Source organism: Antennarius striatus, chromosome 4 (assembly GCF_040054535.1).
Source record: "Antennarius striatus isolate MH-2024 chromosome 4, ASM4005453v1, whole genome shotgun sequence".
NCBI lineage: Eukaryota > Metazoa > Chordata > Actinopteri > Lophiiformes > Antennariidae > Antennarius > Antennarius striatus.
In genome coordinates this window covers 20110394-20127391 of record NC_090779.1, presented here as the reverse complement: position 1 = coordinate 20127391, position 16998 = coordinate 20110394, and the positions used below count along the sequence as shown (strand labels likewise).

The 16998-nt window shown below is 40.6% G+C and overlaps 2 protein-coding genes across 4 annotated transcripts; both read left to right on the top strand.

The window, feature by feature from the left end:
• The first annotated feature begins 1994 nt into the window (after positions 1-1994).
• On the top strand, positions 1995-4956 carry LOC137594485 (transcription initiation factor TFIID subunit 3-like). 3 transcript variants are annotated; one of them, XM_068314001.1, is made up of 3 exons: positions 1995-2256; positions 3390-3632; positions 4664-4956. In XM_068314001.1, the coding sequence occupies exons 1-3, from the start codon at positions 2064-2066 to the stop codon at positions 4837-4839; spliced, it is 612 nt and encodes a 203-aa protein (XP_068170102.1). In that variant the 5' UTR covers positions 1995-2063; the 3' UTR covers positions 4840-4956. The 3 variants fall into 3 exon arrangements, with proteins under 3 accessions (XP_068170102.1, XP_068170101.1, XP_068170100.1); XM_068314000.1 differs by having other exon boundaries at positions 4661-4956; XM_068313999.1 differs by lacking the exon at positions 1995-2256 and adding an exon at positions 2300-2931 and having other exon boundaries at positions 4661-4956.
• A 2086-nt stretch (positions 4957-7042) lies between these two features.
• Positions 7043-12848, top strand: taf3 (TAF3 RNA polymerase II, TATA box binding protein (TBP)-associated facto). Its single transcript, XM_068313768.1, has 7 exons — positions 7043-7394; positions 7860-8102; positions 8730-10543; positions 10623-10705; positions 10823-11093; positions 11268-11374; positions 12043-12848. The coding sequence occupies exons 1-7, from the start codon at positions 7229-7231 to the stop codon at positions 12155-12157; spliced, it is 2799 nt and encodes a 932-aa protein (XP_068169869.1). The 5' UTR covers positions 7043-7228; the 3' UTR covers positions 12158-12848.
• Positions 12849-16998: the final 4150 nt, after the last annotated feature.

Below are 16998 nucleotides of genomic sequence, written 5' to 3'. Positions count from 1 at the left end.
CGTCCTTTCATGTATGTGGAGTCGTATGGCTATAATTGCATGATGAATACATACACTAAGAAAAAAGTTGCATGATATCATTTATAAAACTGGTATCTAAAATAATTTCTCTTATCATTCAAGAAATACAGTTGTGATTGGAGTGATAAGAGACCGTGCTCCTATAGCTTCCTGTCTAACAACACCACTGGTGAATGACTAAAGGTCATCCTGACTATACTGATTACTCATTTCAACATGTTTTCAGGTAAACCTTGACCAATCCAACAGCTGCTACAGTCTATGCACATCATAAATGCATTTAAAGTCCGCTAAAGCCACTGTGACTGATGTATCCAGTGGTTTATCAGAGGTGCATGGCCCCTGTAACACACACTGTAGTGGAAGAAAATTTATTCCAATGTTTGCTGTATTTATTGTCAAAATATAGAACCAACTGTATGCAGTAACCAACACCAACTATTTGTGTGTGCGCTTTGAAAAATGTTGAGGTTGTAGCAGTTATTAAAAGTAGCATTTTCTGTTTGGTGTGAAAAAAAACTTGTTGCATTAAGCTCTTACAGTAGCCATCAGTCAATCAGTTATTCCACCATCCAAGGATTTATTGTTGCGCACAACAACCACATAAAGCTGTCACTCACTGGCAATGACTAATTTGTGTCACAGGTTTCCAAACACAATTCATAAATCAGTACTAACAGATGAATGAAACTAAGCAATAAGATGAAATGGTTTATCTGTTATCTTTATTTTAAGTAGTTTATCTAAGTAGTTTAGTGACTTTGTTGTTGCAAACAATTGATAAACAGTATTGTATGCAAACCTAATCACTCTAATATCCTATTGGGTAGTTGACCAGTAGCTGGCCAGTATTCATGCATTAATTTTCAGTAACTAATTTTCTATTATCTCTTGCTTTGTTCGTATTATCAAAAAACTCTTTTCTTCTTATTTTTTTCCGTCTCTTCTCCATCACTTTCTTGTAGAGGTAAGATTGGGCCTAAAAAATACAGCCCGACCCGAGCCCGAGGGTATTAAAGCCAGACCCAAACGTAATTTTTGACATGTTGAGCCCAACCCGGCCTGAATTTCAGGCCGGGTTGGGTTGGGCTTGGGCTTGGGCTTAAGATCTTGCCTTTACTTTCAGTGCTTACGATCGGAAAGGTAAAGTGACAGAAGATCCTCATACAGCACATTCTCTATTTTACCTAAATTATTTATCTTACAAGGGTATTCCTTAGTTTAATATCCATAGCTCGTTTGAGATTATTGACTGACTGACTGACTGACTGACTGACTGACTGACTGACTGACTGACTGACTGACTGACTGACTGACTGACTTACTTACGTACTTACGTACTTACTTACTTATTTATTACCGGACGGAGGTCAGGTTATAAAAATTTCCTTTTACTAAAGGGTCCGAACCCAAGTCTAGTTTGTGTCTTACAGCCGGTCCCTATATCCACATTATCATTTTTTTAATCAATTTTCAATGCAGGATATGTTTAAGTGAGTGCACATCTAGCTCTTTTACCTCACCATAAATAAAAGTAGGCAAATAAATTTCAAACCTTTATGCTAAATTGAAGAACACACACACCTCAGATTTAAAAAATAAAGTGCAAAAAGAGCTGAATAATCCTTTTTCTCGTAAATTAAAGACGTCCCGGCCTAAAGGACTGAAGGCCTACACTTCAAGTAAAGAAACATGAACATCTTCAGAAAGCATAAATAAAAACTGGCTCTTTCAGGGGACAAATGCAAACACAACTTTCTTCATGAGAGAAAGGGGCCTGTGGGCCTGCCAGTAATTCACCTGTGCACCAGGTGTGCACAGAGCACACCCGGACTGTTTTGGAAAGCTCCCACTGTTTGGCACAGCGCCCTCTGTTTCCCCACCATGACAAGCTGGTGGAAAGAGGAGGCGGTCCACCATGCCTTAGTGAACACTCGTTCGCATTTTTCTCCGTTATTTTGCCCTCAGCTCGGACTTCAGGGGATAACTTTGCTCAAAAGCTCTGTGCTTTGTTTTTAATTAATGCTACGTGTTCAGACCATATGAAGCACGATGGTTTTGAACTGCCTGACGGAGTAATAAACATAAATTTCGTCCACTCATTGTTTTCCTCATTCGCCTCCCTTCGTTCGGAGCTATACCGTCCTCACCGTCTCCCTTCCTCTGTGCTCCGCTGTAGGCGGAAACTATCAGCGGCAGCGAGCTGTCGCACTTCCTGGTGCGCCGACAGAGCAGGTAAACAAACGATCTGATTGGCTAAACTGAGGGGAGCTATTTACATATTAACTGGAGGAGCAGCGCCCGCTGTCTGTTGCCGTCCGCGACCGTCAGAAAAAATGCGTCAAGAAAATCTGCTAAAAGTTAATATATTTACGTAAAAATATCAGAAGACCTAATTGGTCGACGGCCGAATGACAAGAACGTATAGACACCTATCTAGCTACACATTGACGTCCCTCTTAGCCAATGGGATGCCAGGACGATGCCAGGTAATAGCCAATGGCAGACCAGCTATAAGAATGTTGCGTTCAGGAAACTTTGGGAGCTCCGAGAAGCAGCCCATACTGTATTTTTACCTGTTGTACCCTGAAATTTCTTTCGTAACAAGAGGCAATATTTTCCTGTTGAGGCGTTTCGTAACTTTATAATTTCGTATGCAGAGACGTTTGTAAGGAGAGGTACCACTCTGTATGAGATTTGGAAAAGGAACTGACTGGATTTACTACCATAGCAAAGTCAGCGAGATGTGCGAGAGCTATGCCCGCTCGCTGCTGCGCGTGTCGGTGGCGCAGATCTGCCAGGCTTTGGGTTGGGATGCGGTTCAGCTCACTGTTTGCGATCTCTTGTCCGATGTCCTGCATCGATATATACAACAGTTAGCCAGGGATAGCCATCGATACTCCGAGCTCTGTAAGTAAACCGTCTGGTAGCCTGATGACTTTTTAAGCCTGAATAACTGAAGTTCTCTGTCACGTTGTTGTTGACTGACTGGCGCCCCCTAGCAAAGCTTCATGTGTCAAAAAGTACAGTAGCTATAACGCTAACCAGCTTCCATGCATTGTTACTGTAGCTGCGATGCTTTCTAGATGTTGTCACCTCATCATTAATATATAGTTTCATCATGAGTAGTATAGGTGAGGGTAGTGCTTGTTTTTTTGCTTTGAAGAATCTCTCAATGTGTGACCTGTTGAGTATTGCTAGCTTCAACGTTACTGCCTATATAAATGGAGGGACCTTCTGTTTAGTGCAGCCCAGTCCCTTCCTTATAAAGTTTTGTGCCACGTTATCTTTAGTTTTAACTGCACATTTAATCAAACAAGAGTCATACGGAGTGTGTACTGATGTTTAATGTTTGTACTGCATTTCAGGTGAAAGAACCGACCCAGTCCTGGATGATGTGAGTCAGGCTTTTAGGTTGCTGGGAGTGAGTCTGAGTGAACTGGAGGATTATGTCCACAACAACAAGCCCGTGCACTTCGTCCATCAACTATCAGTCTTTCCTGTCAGCAAGAACAATATCCTACAGTTTCCTCAGCCAGGAGACCGAGATACAGAGGAAAGGAAGGATTATATCCCGGATTACATGCCACCGTTGGTCTCCTTACAGGAGGGTCAGTACATCCATGGCTGTGTGTATACTTGTGGGAATGTATCATAGTCATAGTCAACTTTATTGTCAAATGTACCATATATGCAAGATAATAGAATGAAAAGTTGCAGAGACGCTAACACACTCCTACCTCTTCAAAGCTTTCATGTATGAGTGTGTGTTCAGTGTTTCCCACAGGCTGGGATGTGTTTAAGGTGGATGACGTTTGTAATCTACTCCACATTTTTTGTGAATGCACATTATAGTTATGTGAACACACAGTTTCCTTCATCAAACTTATCCTATGCTCATTATTCTTAAAATGATAACTTTTTTTTTTAATCCCCTCTTTGCCACTGAAGGTGGATTATATATCACAATTTTCACAGCATAGTATAGTTGAGCAGCACTAAAAACTACGGCCTCTGAAGCCAAGATTTAAAATGAGCACCTCTTTTATAGCTGGTCAGGTCCTCAAATCTGTAACATGGTTATTTCAAATTTATAATTCGATTATTATCTAAAGGTCTTTTATCTTTATCTTATCTTAATACAGTACATGAGTTGCTTTATTTGCACATCGTCTGAGCTTTGAATAACGTCAAAGTTAATAAATGATACACAATTCTTTTAGGGTAGAACCTTCTGTGGTTGAGGAAAACCTCGTAGTTGGATTAGTGTTAATGCTAACGTTATCTTTGTTGTCATGCATATACATTTGTTTTGAGTGAATGTGAAGTAAAGGCAGTTGGATATGAGTAAACATAACAGGGGTCTTTTTTTTTTGTTTTTGAAGGACTTTCCATGAGCATACACACAGAAAGCAGTCTTTCAGTGGTTCTAAATGTCAACTTTCTGGTCATGCCTAGCCCTACTCTCTGTTCCAAGGAATTTATAAATTGATTTATAGAGTGCTTTAAGAATGTCAGATTTACTTGCAAACTGGGAGATAAGTGTATGAATGTAATCTTTTTGGTGAGCCTGAATTATTGGGTTTTTAATCTGTTAAATATATGTAATAGGCTCAATTTCTTGTCCCTTTTCTTTCAGAAGAAGAGGAGGAGGTCCTTGCTGACATGGGAACCTCAGCCGAAGCTATACAGGTGGCATTAGAAGAGGAGGAGGAGATCCATGCTGACATCGACACAAGGAAAAAGACAAAGAAAAAAAATAACAAGGATAAAGAGCTTTATATTCAAATATCCAGCATAAATGTGTGGAACGAGTAATCAAGAGTAATTGATTTCAATGTCTCAGTGCCTCAATTTTGACTTTTTTTGTTTGTTTTCGGAAGTAATGCCATTTTGTTTCAAATATGAGACATGTTCTTATTTTTCTTCAGTGCATTAACAGCTCTTTTGTATCTATCAATAAACAATGTTTTTGTTCATGTTGTTCAGTTGTATATTTTATTTGAAATCACCATTCAAGGTGTCTTGTAAATACTATATACATTTGTATTTTGCTACAGTTATATTGGCAATTGCATTGTAAACATTTTCTCAAGGGATTTTTGTATTGCAATTTTTTTTTCATCATAACAAAGTAGAGAGAGTAGAGTATAACTGTATTGATCTCTTAAGGAGGTTCCATCAGGGAAATTAACATCTCCGTCACACACAGCAGTGAGTACACAGAACACAGAAAAAGCACACAAAAAGCACCAGCACATAGAAAGTAGTACCAACACCAAATAGAGTAATAAATAAACCATCAATAATGTACAAATAGAAAATTCATAAATAGGCATAGAAATAAAAAAATAAACAGGCCTAGTTAGACATGGGTAGAGTGAAATGTCTATAGTGTTTGCATTGTTTTTGGTGCATTGTTTGTGTCATCCCTCAGCTCTCGTGTGGACTGAGGGATGTATAATAATAGACTTTAATACAGACTTTATGCATTTGCTGTACGATTTAATACTTTAATATAGATTTTGATACAGACTTTAATACTGAATTTATGCATTTTCTGTACAATTACTAGTTTTAAAAGAATTCTGGCTTGTGATATAAAGCCTCGTACAAGATTTTTTGTTTTTTGTTTGCATTGGTTTTTGTTGGTTTTTTAAAATGATTTCAAGTTTTTGATTTCTTGAAAATAAGATTGTGATTGTTTCTATGTTAAATAAGTATGTATGTTACTTTAGCCTGTTCTGGTTACTGAAAATGTTCCTTAATACTTGAATGTGGAATTGTTTGACCATAACAACATAACGACAAGCTAAATGTTCATTGTTCCTGACGTTTATGCTGGCTAGTATAGTGTCAAAAATTGTTAGTCTTATTTAAATCAATCCACACTGGTTAATGTTTGTTCAGTTTGATTCTGATTAGTTACATTCCATTGTGTTTTGAGTCAATCAGATTACCCTGGCAGGAGTAATAAACCCCCACTGCCCAATGTAATTCTTTTTTAGTTTCATTAATCCCCCCCCTCCCCTGAAAGTTGTTGAGATTGATAAATAAAATATGAAATATGGAAGGTTTTGGCGAGAGACGTCCTTTCATGTATGTGGAGTTGTATGACTATAATAATACAATAAATACATTCACTAAGAAAAAAAATGCACAATATCATTTAGAAAACTGGTATCAAAAATAAATGTTCAGGCATTCAAGAAATACAGTTGTGATTGGAGTGATAAGAGCCTGCGCTCCAACAGATTCCTGTCTAACACCACTGGTGAATGACTAAAGGTCATCCCGAGGAGATTACTGATTACTCATTTCAACATGTTTTCAGGTAAACCTTGAGCTACACAGAGACATACAAACACACACTCCTACGGGCAATTTGGAACGGCCAATTAACCTGAAGCTATGTTTTTGGAGGTGGGGGGAGGCCCACGTGGACACAGGGAGAACACGCAAACACCGCACAGAGCGGTACTCGAACCCGGACCCGCCTTGTTGTGCGGCTACAGTGGGTATCGCTGCAGGCCTTTATGAAGGGCTGCGGACAGAACAAGAACAGGTGCGGGCAGGTGCATCGATTACGCACGCAGGGCATCTCCCGCACACACTTACGATCTTACCGTAAAGCAGTGTCGCAACTAACGAGCGACACTGCAGTTCTTCTGTGTCACCACATGACAGGGCCATGATAGAATATCATAAAATGTTCGTACCTGCATAAAACACATATTTTATTTTTGATCAATTTACTCCATAATCATCTTCCATTGTGTTGGGAATAAGAAAAACGGCCTCTCTTTCTATATTGAAGATAAAAGCACAAACTCTCTTTGATCACAGTACATAACGTTATCGAAATCCCCTGAGTATTTCTGCCTCATTTTATTGACAAAGCAGAGAACCGAACACACTGTGATGCGCATCTTTCCCGCAGCGCTAAACCCCTTGAACACAACACAGCTGTAGAGCCAGACACTGACTTATGCGCATGCGCGATCTGAGTTCCTGGGAGGGCTATGTCGATGGACTCAAGATGGCGACGCAGGCGAAACCGCCAACATATTTACTGAAGTAAATGTCAAAAATCAACCGCCGTGGCGGATTATCTCTAGCCCTTTGGGCGTGTTGTGAGACATGAAGACCGGAGACATGATTTGGAAAAGGAACTGACTGGATTTACTACCATAGCAAAGTCAGCGAGATGTGCGAGAGCTATGCCCGCTCGCTGCTGCGTGTGTCGGTGGCGCAGATCTGCCAGGCTTTGGGTTGGGACGCGGTTCAGCTCACTGCTTGCGATCTCTTGTCCGATGTCCTGCATCGATATATACAACAGTTATCCAGGGCCTGCCATCGATACTCCGAGCTCTGTAAGTGGTCCTTTTAGTAGCCTGATGACTTTTTAAGCCTGAATAACTGAAGTTCTCTATCACGTTGTTGTTGACTGACTGTGACTGGCGCCCCCTAGCAAAGCTTCATGTGTCAAAAAGTACAGTAGCTATAACGCTAACCAGCTTCCATGCATTGTTACTGTAGCTGCGATGCTTTCTAGATGTTGTCACCTCATCATTAATATATAGTTTCATCATGAGTAGTATAGGTGAGGGTAGTGCTTGTTTTATTGCTTTGAAGAATCTCTCAATGTGTGACCTGTTGAGTATTGCTAGCTCCAACGTTACTGCCTATATAAATGGAGGGATGTTCTGTTTAGTGCAGCCCAGTCCCTTCCTTATAAAGTTTTGTGCCACGTTAATCTTTAGTTTTAACTGCACATTTAATCAAACAAGAGTCATACGGAGTGTGTACTGATGTTTAATGTTTGTACTGCATTTCAGATGGAAGAACCGACCCAGTCTTGGATGATGTGAGTCAGGCTTTTAGGTTGCTGGGAGTGAGTCTGAGTGAACTGGAGGATTATGTCCACAACCTGGAGCCCGTGCCCTTCGTCCATCAACTACCAGTCTTTCCTGTCAGCAAGAACAATGTCCTGCAGTTTCCTCAGCCAGGAGTCCGAGATACAGAGGAAAGGAAGGATTATATTCCGGATTACATGCCACCGTTGGTCTCCTTACAGGAGGGTCAGTACATCCATGGCTGTGTGTATACTTGTGGGAATGTATGAGTGTGTGTTCAGTGTTTCCCACAGGTTGGAATGTGTTTAAGGTGGATGACGTATAAGTTATGTGAGCACAGAGCTTCCTTGATCAAACTTTATCCAATGCTCATTATACTTAAAATGATCTTTTCTCTTTTTTTTTAATCCACTCTTTACCACTGAATGTGGATTACAGTATATATATCAGACACCTTTCACCTTTCCTCAAATCTGTGTCATGGTTATTTCACATTTATAATTTGATTATTATTACATAAATGAGTGTTGCTTTATTTGCACAGCGTCTGAGTTTGAATAACGTCAAAGTTAATGAATGATACACAATTTTTTTAGGGTAGAACCTTCCCTTTTGACAAAAACCTTGTGGTTGGATTAGTGTTTATGCTCATATTATCCATGTTGTTGGGACAGTCTCTACTCTCTGTTCCAAGGAATTTATAAAGAACTGATTTATTGAGTGCTTGAAGAATGTCAGATTTACCTTCAAACTGGCAGATAAGCGTCTCAATGTAATCCTTTTTGTGGGTCCAAATGATCAGCTTTTTAATCTGTTAAATATATTTCATATCCTCTTTTTTTGTCCTTTCAGAAGAAGAGGAGGAGGAGGTCCTTGCTGACATGGGCACCTCAGCCGAAGCTATGCAGGTGGCATTAGAAGAGGATGAGGAGGAAATGGACGAAGACGAGACTGTAAACGACGAGAATCACCCACTTAAGAGGCACCTGGACAGTCCTGATGCAGCTATGGGGATGATGCCTACCTCCAAGAGACCGCGCATGTATCCTGGCCTCAGCCCAGAATGGGGAGTGGAGCCCAGGGAGCCCCTTACCTCTCTGAATCCTCAACGTGTTCCTCCTGGCATGCTGCCGTCTCACGATAGCCTGGACCCCATGTCTCCTGAAACACCCTCTGGAACGCTTCCTTCCTTTAGACCTGTGCCTGTCGTACCAAAACACTCTGATCAAAAGGGCCTGACCACTCCTGGAAGAAAACCCAAGGCCTCTTCCCCTGGCAGGCAACGGACTAAGTCCCCTAAAGGAGTCCTTCCTGTTCCGATGGGCAGTAGTCCCATCCATTCTCCAAAACCATCGAAGGAAAAAAAGAAATCTCCGGGAAGGATGAAGAGTCCTAAAAGCCCCAAGAGTCCAAAGATGGGTTCAGCCAAAGTATCCCAACCCCAGAGCAAGACAGATGTTCTGCATAAGCTACCGCTGTCTGCTCTGAGTGAGAGGATGGGAAAGGAGAACATCCACATGCGTCTCAATACGGATGACAGGGACTTAGCTGAGGGTACCTTCAAAACGGAACCTGAAAACACGGCTATTGACGACTCCATCGATGCTGTGATTGCCAGAGCTTGTGCTGAGCGGGAGCCTGATCCTTTTGCTTTTTCCTCGGGTTCGGACTCGGATAGCAATGGATTCTCCAGCCCGAGGAGGCTCACCATCATGGAGCCGACGACACCTAAGCTCCTCGTCGGGCCGAGCAATTCTGTAAAAGACACCTCGACACCACTTCACCTTCAGGCACACGCAGGCCTAGGAAACTGGACTATGGATGATTCAATTAATGAAGTGATACGAAAGGTCAACCAAGGGGGTCCATCTGCTCCCCAGCCAAACCAAGAAGAATATGTGTCGTCAGGTTCGGCCTCACCACCTACACCTGAACCTCTGCTCAAACTGTTTGAGGAGAAGAACAAGATTGTGTCACCAGTAGATGTGAAGAAGAAGCTGAAGAAGGAGCTCAAGACAAAACTGAAGAAAAAGGAGAAAGATAAGCCAAAAGACAAAGACCGGGAAAAGGATAAGAGCAAGTTGAAGGAGAAGAACAAGGAGAAGAACAGGGATAAAAACAAAGACTTTTCCAAGGATGGTAAGATGCCCTGGAAGGAGTTTGGACTGAAGGACGATGAGCTCTTTGCACAGCGAGACTTCACTCTGCCAGAGGGTTCCATCAAGATCAAATCCAGAGATGGAGATGGTCTGAAGAAGGACAAGGAGAAACATAAAGACAAAAAGAAGGACAAGGAGAAAAATAAAAAGGACAAAGACAAGAAGGACAAGGCAAAAGACCGGAATAAAGACGACAAGCAGAAACAATCTGCGTTGGCCCCCTTCGCTCTGGGGGAAGTCCCACCGCTGTTCAGCCCTGCCGCCTGCCTGCGTATGCCCTCCATGCTTCCTCCTTTAGCCCCGCTCCTCCAGGATAAGGATGTAAAGGGCAAAGAGAAGGACAAGAAGAAAGACAAAAAGGAGAAGAAAAAGAAAAAAGATAAAGAGCGAGAGAAGGCCAAAGAAAAGGAGAGAGAGAAGGAAGAGAAGAGGAAAGAAAAGGAGAGGGAAAAGGAAAAACGAGAGAAGGAGAAAGAGAAGGAGAAAGAGAGAATTCGATTGGAGAAGGTAACCTGCCATTTCGTTCTGTCACCTTTTTTTTTTTTAAGAGCGTTGTTGAAATTTTCCTTTTGCCTCCTGTTTGCAGGTGAAAGTAGAAACTCCAGCAGCTTTACCTTCTCCAGTCATTCCCAGGCTGACGCTTCGGGTGGGAGCAGGACAGGACAAAATGTGAGCTGAATTCCATTGGAGACCAAATTTTTCTGACATTTGTGTGCATGGTTAATGTTGTATCGCTGACAAATTCAAGGTTGATACCGACTTGTCTTCGTGTCTGTCCCTCTCCAGCGTTATCAGTAAGGTGGTTCCAAACTCAGAAGCCAAGACTCCGATCCCCAAGACCCCCGCTGCCAAGTCTGGCCCAGTGAATCGACCTCGGACGCCCCCGCCACCCCCAGTTATCTCACCAGTTGTGCCCATTCCGCCCCCACCTGCATCGCTACTTCCACCGGCCCCAGCCCCGTTATTAATGATCAGTCCGACCCCAATGCTCTCTCCTGCATCGTCGCTCAAAACGCCGGTCCGCAGCGTGGTGACTGAGACCGTTAGCACCTACGTGGTGAGTGCTCCTGCTCTGATAATGCAGTTTTGTTCTTCCTCAAGCACATGTCTTTGCTGTGTGTCCACTTTGACCATCATTAAATTACTCTTAGTACAAAATTAATTTTGTGTTTTGCCTTGCATTAAATCATTGAGCAGTGTCATCTTTAAGTTTTGCATTTTTATTTCCCAGATCCGAGATGAATGGGGAAACAAGATCTGGATTTGTCCTGGATGCAACAAACCTGATGATGGTAGTCTCATGATCGGTTGTGACGACTGCGATGATTGGTATCATTGGTAGGAGGCTTTCTTTTTCCTTCTCTTTTGTATTGAACTCATTTTGTACCATGCAGTAGTTTTACAAACATTATAGTTGTATTGCAATAAGTTAACATTAGCCTTTATTGTTTGTGTTTTTGTGTCTGTAATGACCACCAAAATTCACAGTTTGGTGAATTGTTGAGTTTTTGAATTAATTACAGTTATCAATTAACACATTTGTCACAAAAGAGAAACATACACAGTATTTTCTGCACTATAAGGCACACCTAAAAGCCCTTATTTTTCTCAAAAACTGACTGCGCCTTATAATCCAGTGCGCCAGTGTGGAAAATACTGTAATTATACAAAAAAGACTAACACTGAACAACACAACAAAGATAATCATCAGCATCATATCTACAGATGTAGAAAGAGTTAATTATTTTAAAATAACCTGTAATCTTCTTATATGGTCTTTTTATATGGTTTAAAAATAAGTACATAAAGATTTTTTTTTATTTCAGTACTGTAGTAAATTGTTTAATAGCTTTTCAAGGGTAGAAAGATTTTTGTTGTATTGCACTGAATTATCTCTAGATTCCCTTTTTTCACATGCAGTGTTAAACCTCACAAATCTGGAACTGGCTGCATCCTCCGCATTCTTCCTCTAATCTGAATCACTTTGTTGCCTTTCTTCTGCTCAGGCCCTGCGCTGGGATCCATACGGCCCCTCCTGAGGACCAGCAGTGGTTTTGTGTTAAATGTTCCTGCAAGAAGAAGGACAAAAAACACAAGAAAAGAAAACACAAACTGCATTAAGACTATGCAAATAGCACATATTTGAGACTTTTTCAGACACGGAAAGCCATCACTGAACACTCGTGGCACTGCTGTAAAATAAAAAAAAAACAACAAAGTTTAAAACTGTGGCTGATACTAACATCCAATGATTTTTTTTAAAAAAAGTCAGCCATGATGATTTCTGTGTAGGTAAGAAACAAAGGGTTCAATCATCACATGTCCAGCTTTGATTCCCACGTGGGCTCCATTTCACCTGTAGACTGTTTGCCTGGTGTTTTGGATTAAGGAGTTGGTCACAATTATTATTGTAAAAGGAGATCAAGAAAGAGAACGACCGGTAACAAACATCACCTTTATTTCTGTGACCCAGTTTTTTGCAGTACCATTGAAATGTCATGTACATATTAATGATGGTGTGTATAAATGTGTCGATACAAATTTCCAAGCCAAGTGTATTTTGTCTTTAGGATTATGACTTCAAACCATTTTTCAGGCATTGGTTTTTAACTCAAACTGCTTTCTGTAATTTCTGTACATTTTTTTAAATTTAAAGTTTGTATTTTTCTTTTTCCTTCATATGAATTTGTCCTGGAGTTATACTGTAGCTGTGCTTGTAATGTAATTCATTTCACTGATATTTCGATATTAAAGATCAGCGGTCTGTGTACTCACAGACTTTATGACATAATGGTCATTCCCATCGAAATTATACCGTAGTCTGTCGACTATTTCTGTGTGTAATTCATGTCCAACTAGGACATTGTATATCCTATTTTCAAAAATCTGTTAATTTACATTTTTTTTGACTTGCATTTAAAATCGATTGGAATTATATTAACTGATTTTAAGATGTAGGATTTTTTTTTCTGCTTATTACAACTTCAAAGCAGTGATGTAATTGTCAGTGTTCATGTGTTTGTCCGTTCATCCGCTGGTCCGTTTGTTGGTGAAAATGAGATGTCGACCTTGAGAAAAGTAGGTCAAATTTCAACTTTAGTACAATCAGGAACCGGATAAGATCGAAAGATGAGGGAGAAGGCCTTTGCGAGTAAGACCATGGATCAAAGTTAGTGCTTTGACCTATGCAAGTAGGTCAGGGTAAAATTTTGAATTCAGGGGTGTCATGGGATTTTGCAGCCTGTGACGGCCTTGGTTCTAGTTTCACATTTGAGTCCAAAGTTTTCTATTGATTGTATTCATGTAAGTTCTGTGCAGTTGCTTACAGACGAAGAAACGTCCATTGTTAAAATCTCTACAGTACATAAACCTAGATTTTAAAATTTCTTCATCACCTTCAATGTGTGACAGTCACATAAGTTCACTAAAGTTGGATCATTGAGGAATTGAGTTCCTTTTTTCGGAGTCTGAATAAACATGTGGGGGCTTTCCTGTTCCCCTGGTGACCACTAGGTGTCCCCCTTCCAGTACAGGCCCTGGGATTCAGCCTCTTAACCCTCAGACACCCCAGCATGTTCGCCCTGCACGTTTCACCGCATTATGAAATGTCAGAAAAAGCAACACGTACCTCTGTTGATGTATGATGAATCCTAAATTTGCAAATCACACTTTGAAGTAAAAGCAGCTCTACAGGGATCATCCTGCACGAGAGAATCTGTACGTGATAGTGATGTCAACAGAGATTTTCACACTGTGTTAGTGAACTTTCTTTCTCTACTTGTCAGTGGTTTATTATCTTGTGATCACACACTGGTCAGAAGCACCTGTGAATGTTTTACAGGAGTTGTTCAGCCGTGATATCTATAGCAGCAGGACGTTTTTATTTCCAGTCAGGCTTGACTCTACACACTGAACCCTGAAATGTCTTGATGCTTATCAGAACCTCCTCACTTATACACTTCTGGGAACAATCAGCATATTGTAGTGGCTGACCTCAGAAGTCAAGGCAGTTGATGCCATAGGATCAGAAATGCATTTCGATGCTCAATCATTTATGAGCACCAGGCGTGAATAAATATTTGGTAGGGAGGGTGAAGCCTGAAGCATCTTCTGTCAGAATGAGCTGCAGCTGCCAGAGCTCATGTCTAAAGCCTATTGAAATCCTGCCACCTACTAAGTGTAAACACATGATTTGGTAGATTTAATCCTACTCAGACATAAATTCTTCGATTCTGGTATATTTTGTGATTTAACATGCTGAAATTTAAACTAAAACAACCAAATCAGGATGCCTTTAAGTGGTTGAACAAAAATGGTTTATTTCAGATTCAGTCAGTTAATTGAAGACTATTGGTATGCAAACAGTATTTACTTGTGCAACGCTCCTAAGGGCATGAATTCATGGAGACAACACTCAAGGTTTAATAATAAAAAAGGAAAAAGATTCAACCTCATATTCACTCTTTAAACATGTAAAATTCACTTTACTTCTTCACTGCTTTGTTTGAGTGTAATATACTCCAACAGGTCTCGAAAGGAAATGAACTTTGTCTTCCAATAACAGTAAATCTAGAGGAAATGGAAAAGTTAAAGCGGAAGTGTCCTAAATAAAGCAGAACTTGTGCCCATGCAAAGCAAACTGACATTTTAATGTGGTGTACCTTTTAATCACACAGAGGCAAATATACGCAAGCCTTCACTAATGGTCAGGTCATGCAGATATGTAATAAATATGTAATAAAGCAGCGACAAATTGTGTGCAAATAAACCAAATTTGACAAGAAAATGCATGAACCAAAGAGTTGAGAACATCATGGATTGTATCTTCTATTGAGTTTCATGCTAAAATATGAACTCCACTTATAGCTGTGGATGTGTTTCTCTTTTATTGCATGTACTGGTGTCAGATCTCCATCATTTAAAGCTTTATGCGTGCATCTGTCAGATCATAAATTTTGCTGTCCAGTCCTGGTAAAGATAGATCTCCAGCATATCTGCCAAAAAATAAATAAATATTGAGACTTAGTTTATTACACTGTAAAAATGCTTGAATCTTATCTCGATGCATCTGCCCTGCCTGGCAAATGGGATAGTGTTGCTGTCACTGCTATTGTAAACAGGTGATGTATTTCAAATTCAAGTGATAATCTTTTTTTTTTTTGTGCAACGAGCTTTTCTGCAGAGACAGAAAGTATTTTTTGTGCAAACATTCCCGAGGGAGCCAGCGAGTGTTAAAAAGAGAAATGTGATGCTTGCTTTCACTGATCGGAAGGCCAGCTGTAGTGCTGTAAACATGTGCTGTTATTTGACTTATTACATGATATGAGAGCAGCATGCATGCAAACCAAACACCACCTGTCACTTCACTGGGGATGTGAACAGGATGTGGCTTGGTTAATTTGCAAGTTTATTCTATCTCAAATACATGTATTGTTTTTTAGCTCCGTACCGTCTCGTGAAAAATGTTTCAACTGGAAAGAACTGATGCAGGTTGAGTCTTTTCTGTGCTCTAACATGTTGATAGATCAGTGCAGGAAAATAAAAACCTCCAGTTATTTTGTGCCTGTGCCACTGACAGTCATGCTAAGCTGCAGAACATAATATAGTGGGTTTCAGCACCAGTGCTTAAAATATTCATGTTGACAGCACAAGCATGGTTAAAAAGAAGATTTGGTGCAATTATCAGAGGAAGTGATGCTGTTCTTCTCAGCAATGATACCATCACAGATCAACATGACCCTGTTTTCAGATGACTTCCCTACTTAATGTCATGTTCCTCTAACAGAGCACAACACCTGTGAGAGAATGAGACCCACATTTAATTTCTCCAGGGTTTTCTGCAGAGAATACTGAGACAAATTACTTTCACATTTTTAATCTAGTGGCATGACGGCGAGACAGCATGTTACTTATGAGAGAATATGTTCTGCAATGTTTGGCAGCTTCAAAAACTGTTTTGCCCTCATCATATTTCCGACTCTGGCTCAGATCTTAGGTAAAATACATTTTCTAATGCAAATTAAAGTGTGAGGCTTTCTGCAATAAAACACGCCGTGGATACGCCTTGGATGCTTCGCCCTGGATTCTTTGGAAAACCTTTGCATATCCTGTAAAATTACATACAGCTGCAAAACATTTGAACATTTCATACTCTAAATACTGTGAAATAGTCACAAGAAGTTCATTTATCTTCAACCTTTGCAGGTACTTCACCATATACTGAATTAAATCTGAAACCCCAAACTATAATACTGTATATCCTATTTAAAGGGTTATCATGCTAAGCATGACATTCGCTTATATATTCAGATATGCCATTTTTTTCTCCACTTAATCCAGAAGAAAAATGACACAAGCTTGTCCAGGAAAACTGTCTCCCTGTTACCCACTGCTTTATTTTCAGGTAACTCATGGCAGGACAGTGACGTTTAAATCCCCACAGGACATGGAGAGTGGGTGATTTTCATATTCACCAGCAGTTATTAGAGGCAGTCTGTGATTAGGAGGATGGTTCACACTGAAAATAGCTAGAATGGCAAATAGCTAGAATAGTGTCATGTGAGGATAGCAGGCTGAACGGACCCATCTGAGGGAGCTTGCCTGGCCTTTATCTAGAACAGTTCACTGACTCCAATTCACACCAACATGCACTGATGTGTGCCACAAAACCAGGATTTAAAGATGATATTTTGTGCCAACTGAATCAAGGTTTTCTCCCATTTCCAATCTGACAGAGGGAATAAAACATCTATGTGCAGTATCTTAAATTTTTCTAATATGGGTCTCAATTAGTGGACGAGAGCGGCCACTGCTTTCCAGCCTGCAAACTGGGCTGCCGCAGGCTGCACAATGCATTAGTCCATGGTGAGCTGTCACAGAGGATTATTTCAACCACGCCAGTCAGCGAAGGGGATGGGCTCCGCTCTGCTGCACTAAAGCAAGGAGAAAGTGTGGGCGGGAGA

What these genes read in the sequence shown, in the direction of transcription:
- taf3 (XM_068313768.1), top strand. Translation starts at nt 7,229, where the DNA reads ATGTGCGAGAGCTATGCCCGCTCGCTGCTGCGTGTGTCGGTGGCGCAG. An exon ending in AGAGAATTCGATTGGAGAAG is followed by an intron (nt 10,544 to 10,622) that starts GTAACCTGCCAT and finishes TCCTGTTTGCAG; the next exon opens with GTGAAAGTAGAAACTCCAGC. An exon ending in TGCGATGATTGGTATCATTG is followed by an intron (nt 11,375 to 12,042) that starts GTAGGAGGCTTT and finishes TCTTCTGCTCAG; the next exon opens with GCCCTGCGCTGGGATCCATA.
- LOC137594485 (XM_068313999.1), top strand. Translation starts at nt 2,712, where the DNA reads ATGAGATTTGGAAAAGGAACTGACTGGATTTACTACCATAGCAAAGTC. An exon ending in CCATCGATACTCCGAGCTCT is followed by an intron (nt 2,932 to 3,389) that starts GTAAGTAAACCG and finishes ACTGCATTTCAG; the next exon opens with GTGAAAGAACCGACCCAGTC. An exon ending in GTTGGTCTCCTTACAGGAGG is followed by an intron (nt 3,633 to 4,660) that starts GTCAGTACATCC and finishes CTTTTCTTTCAG; the next exon opens with AAGAAGAGGAGGAGGTCCTT.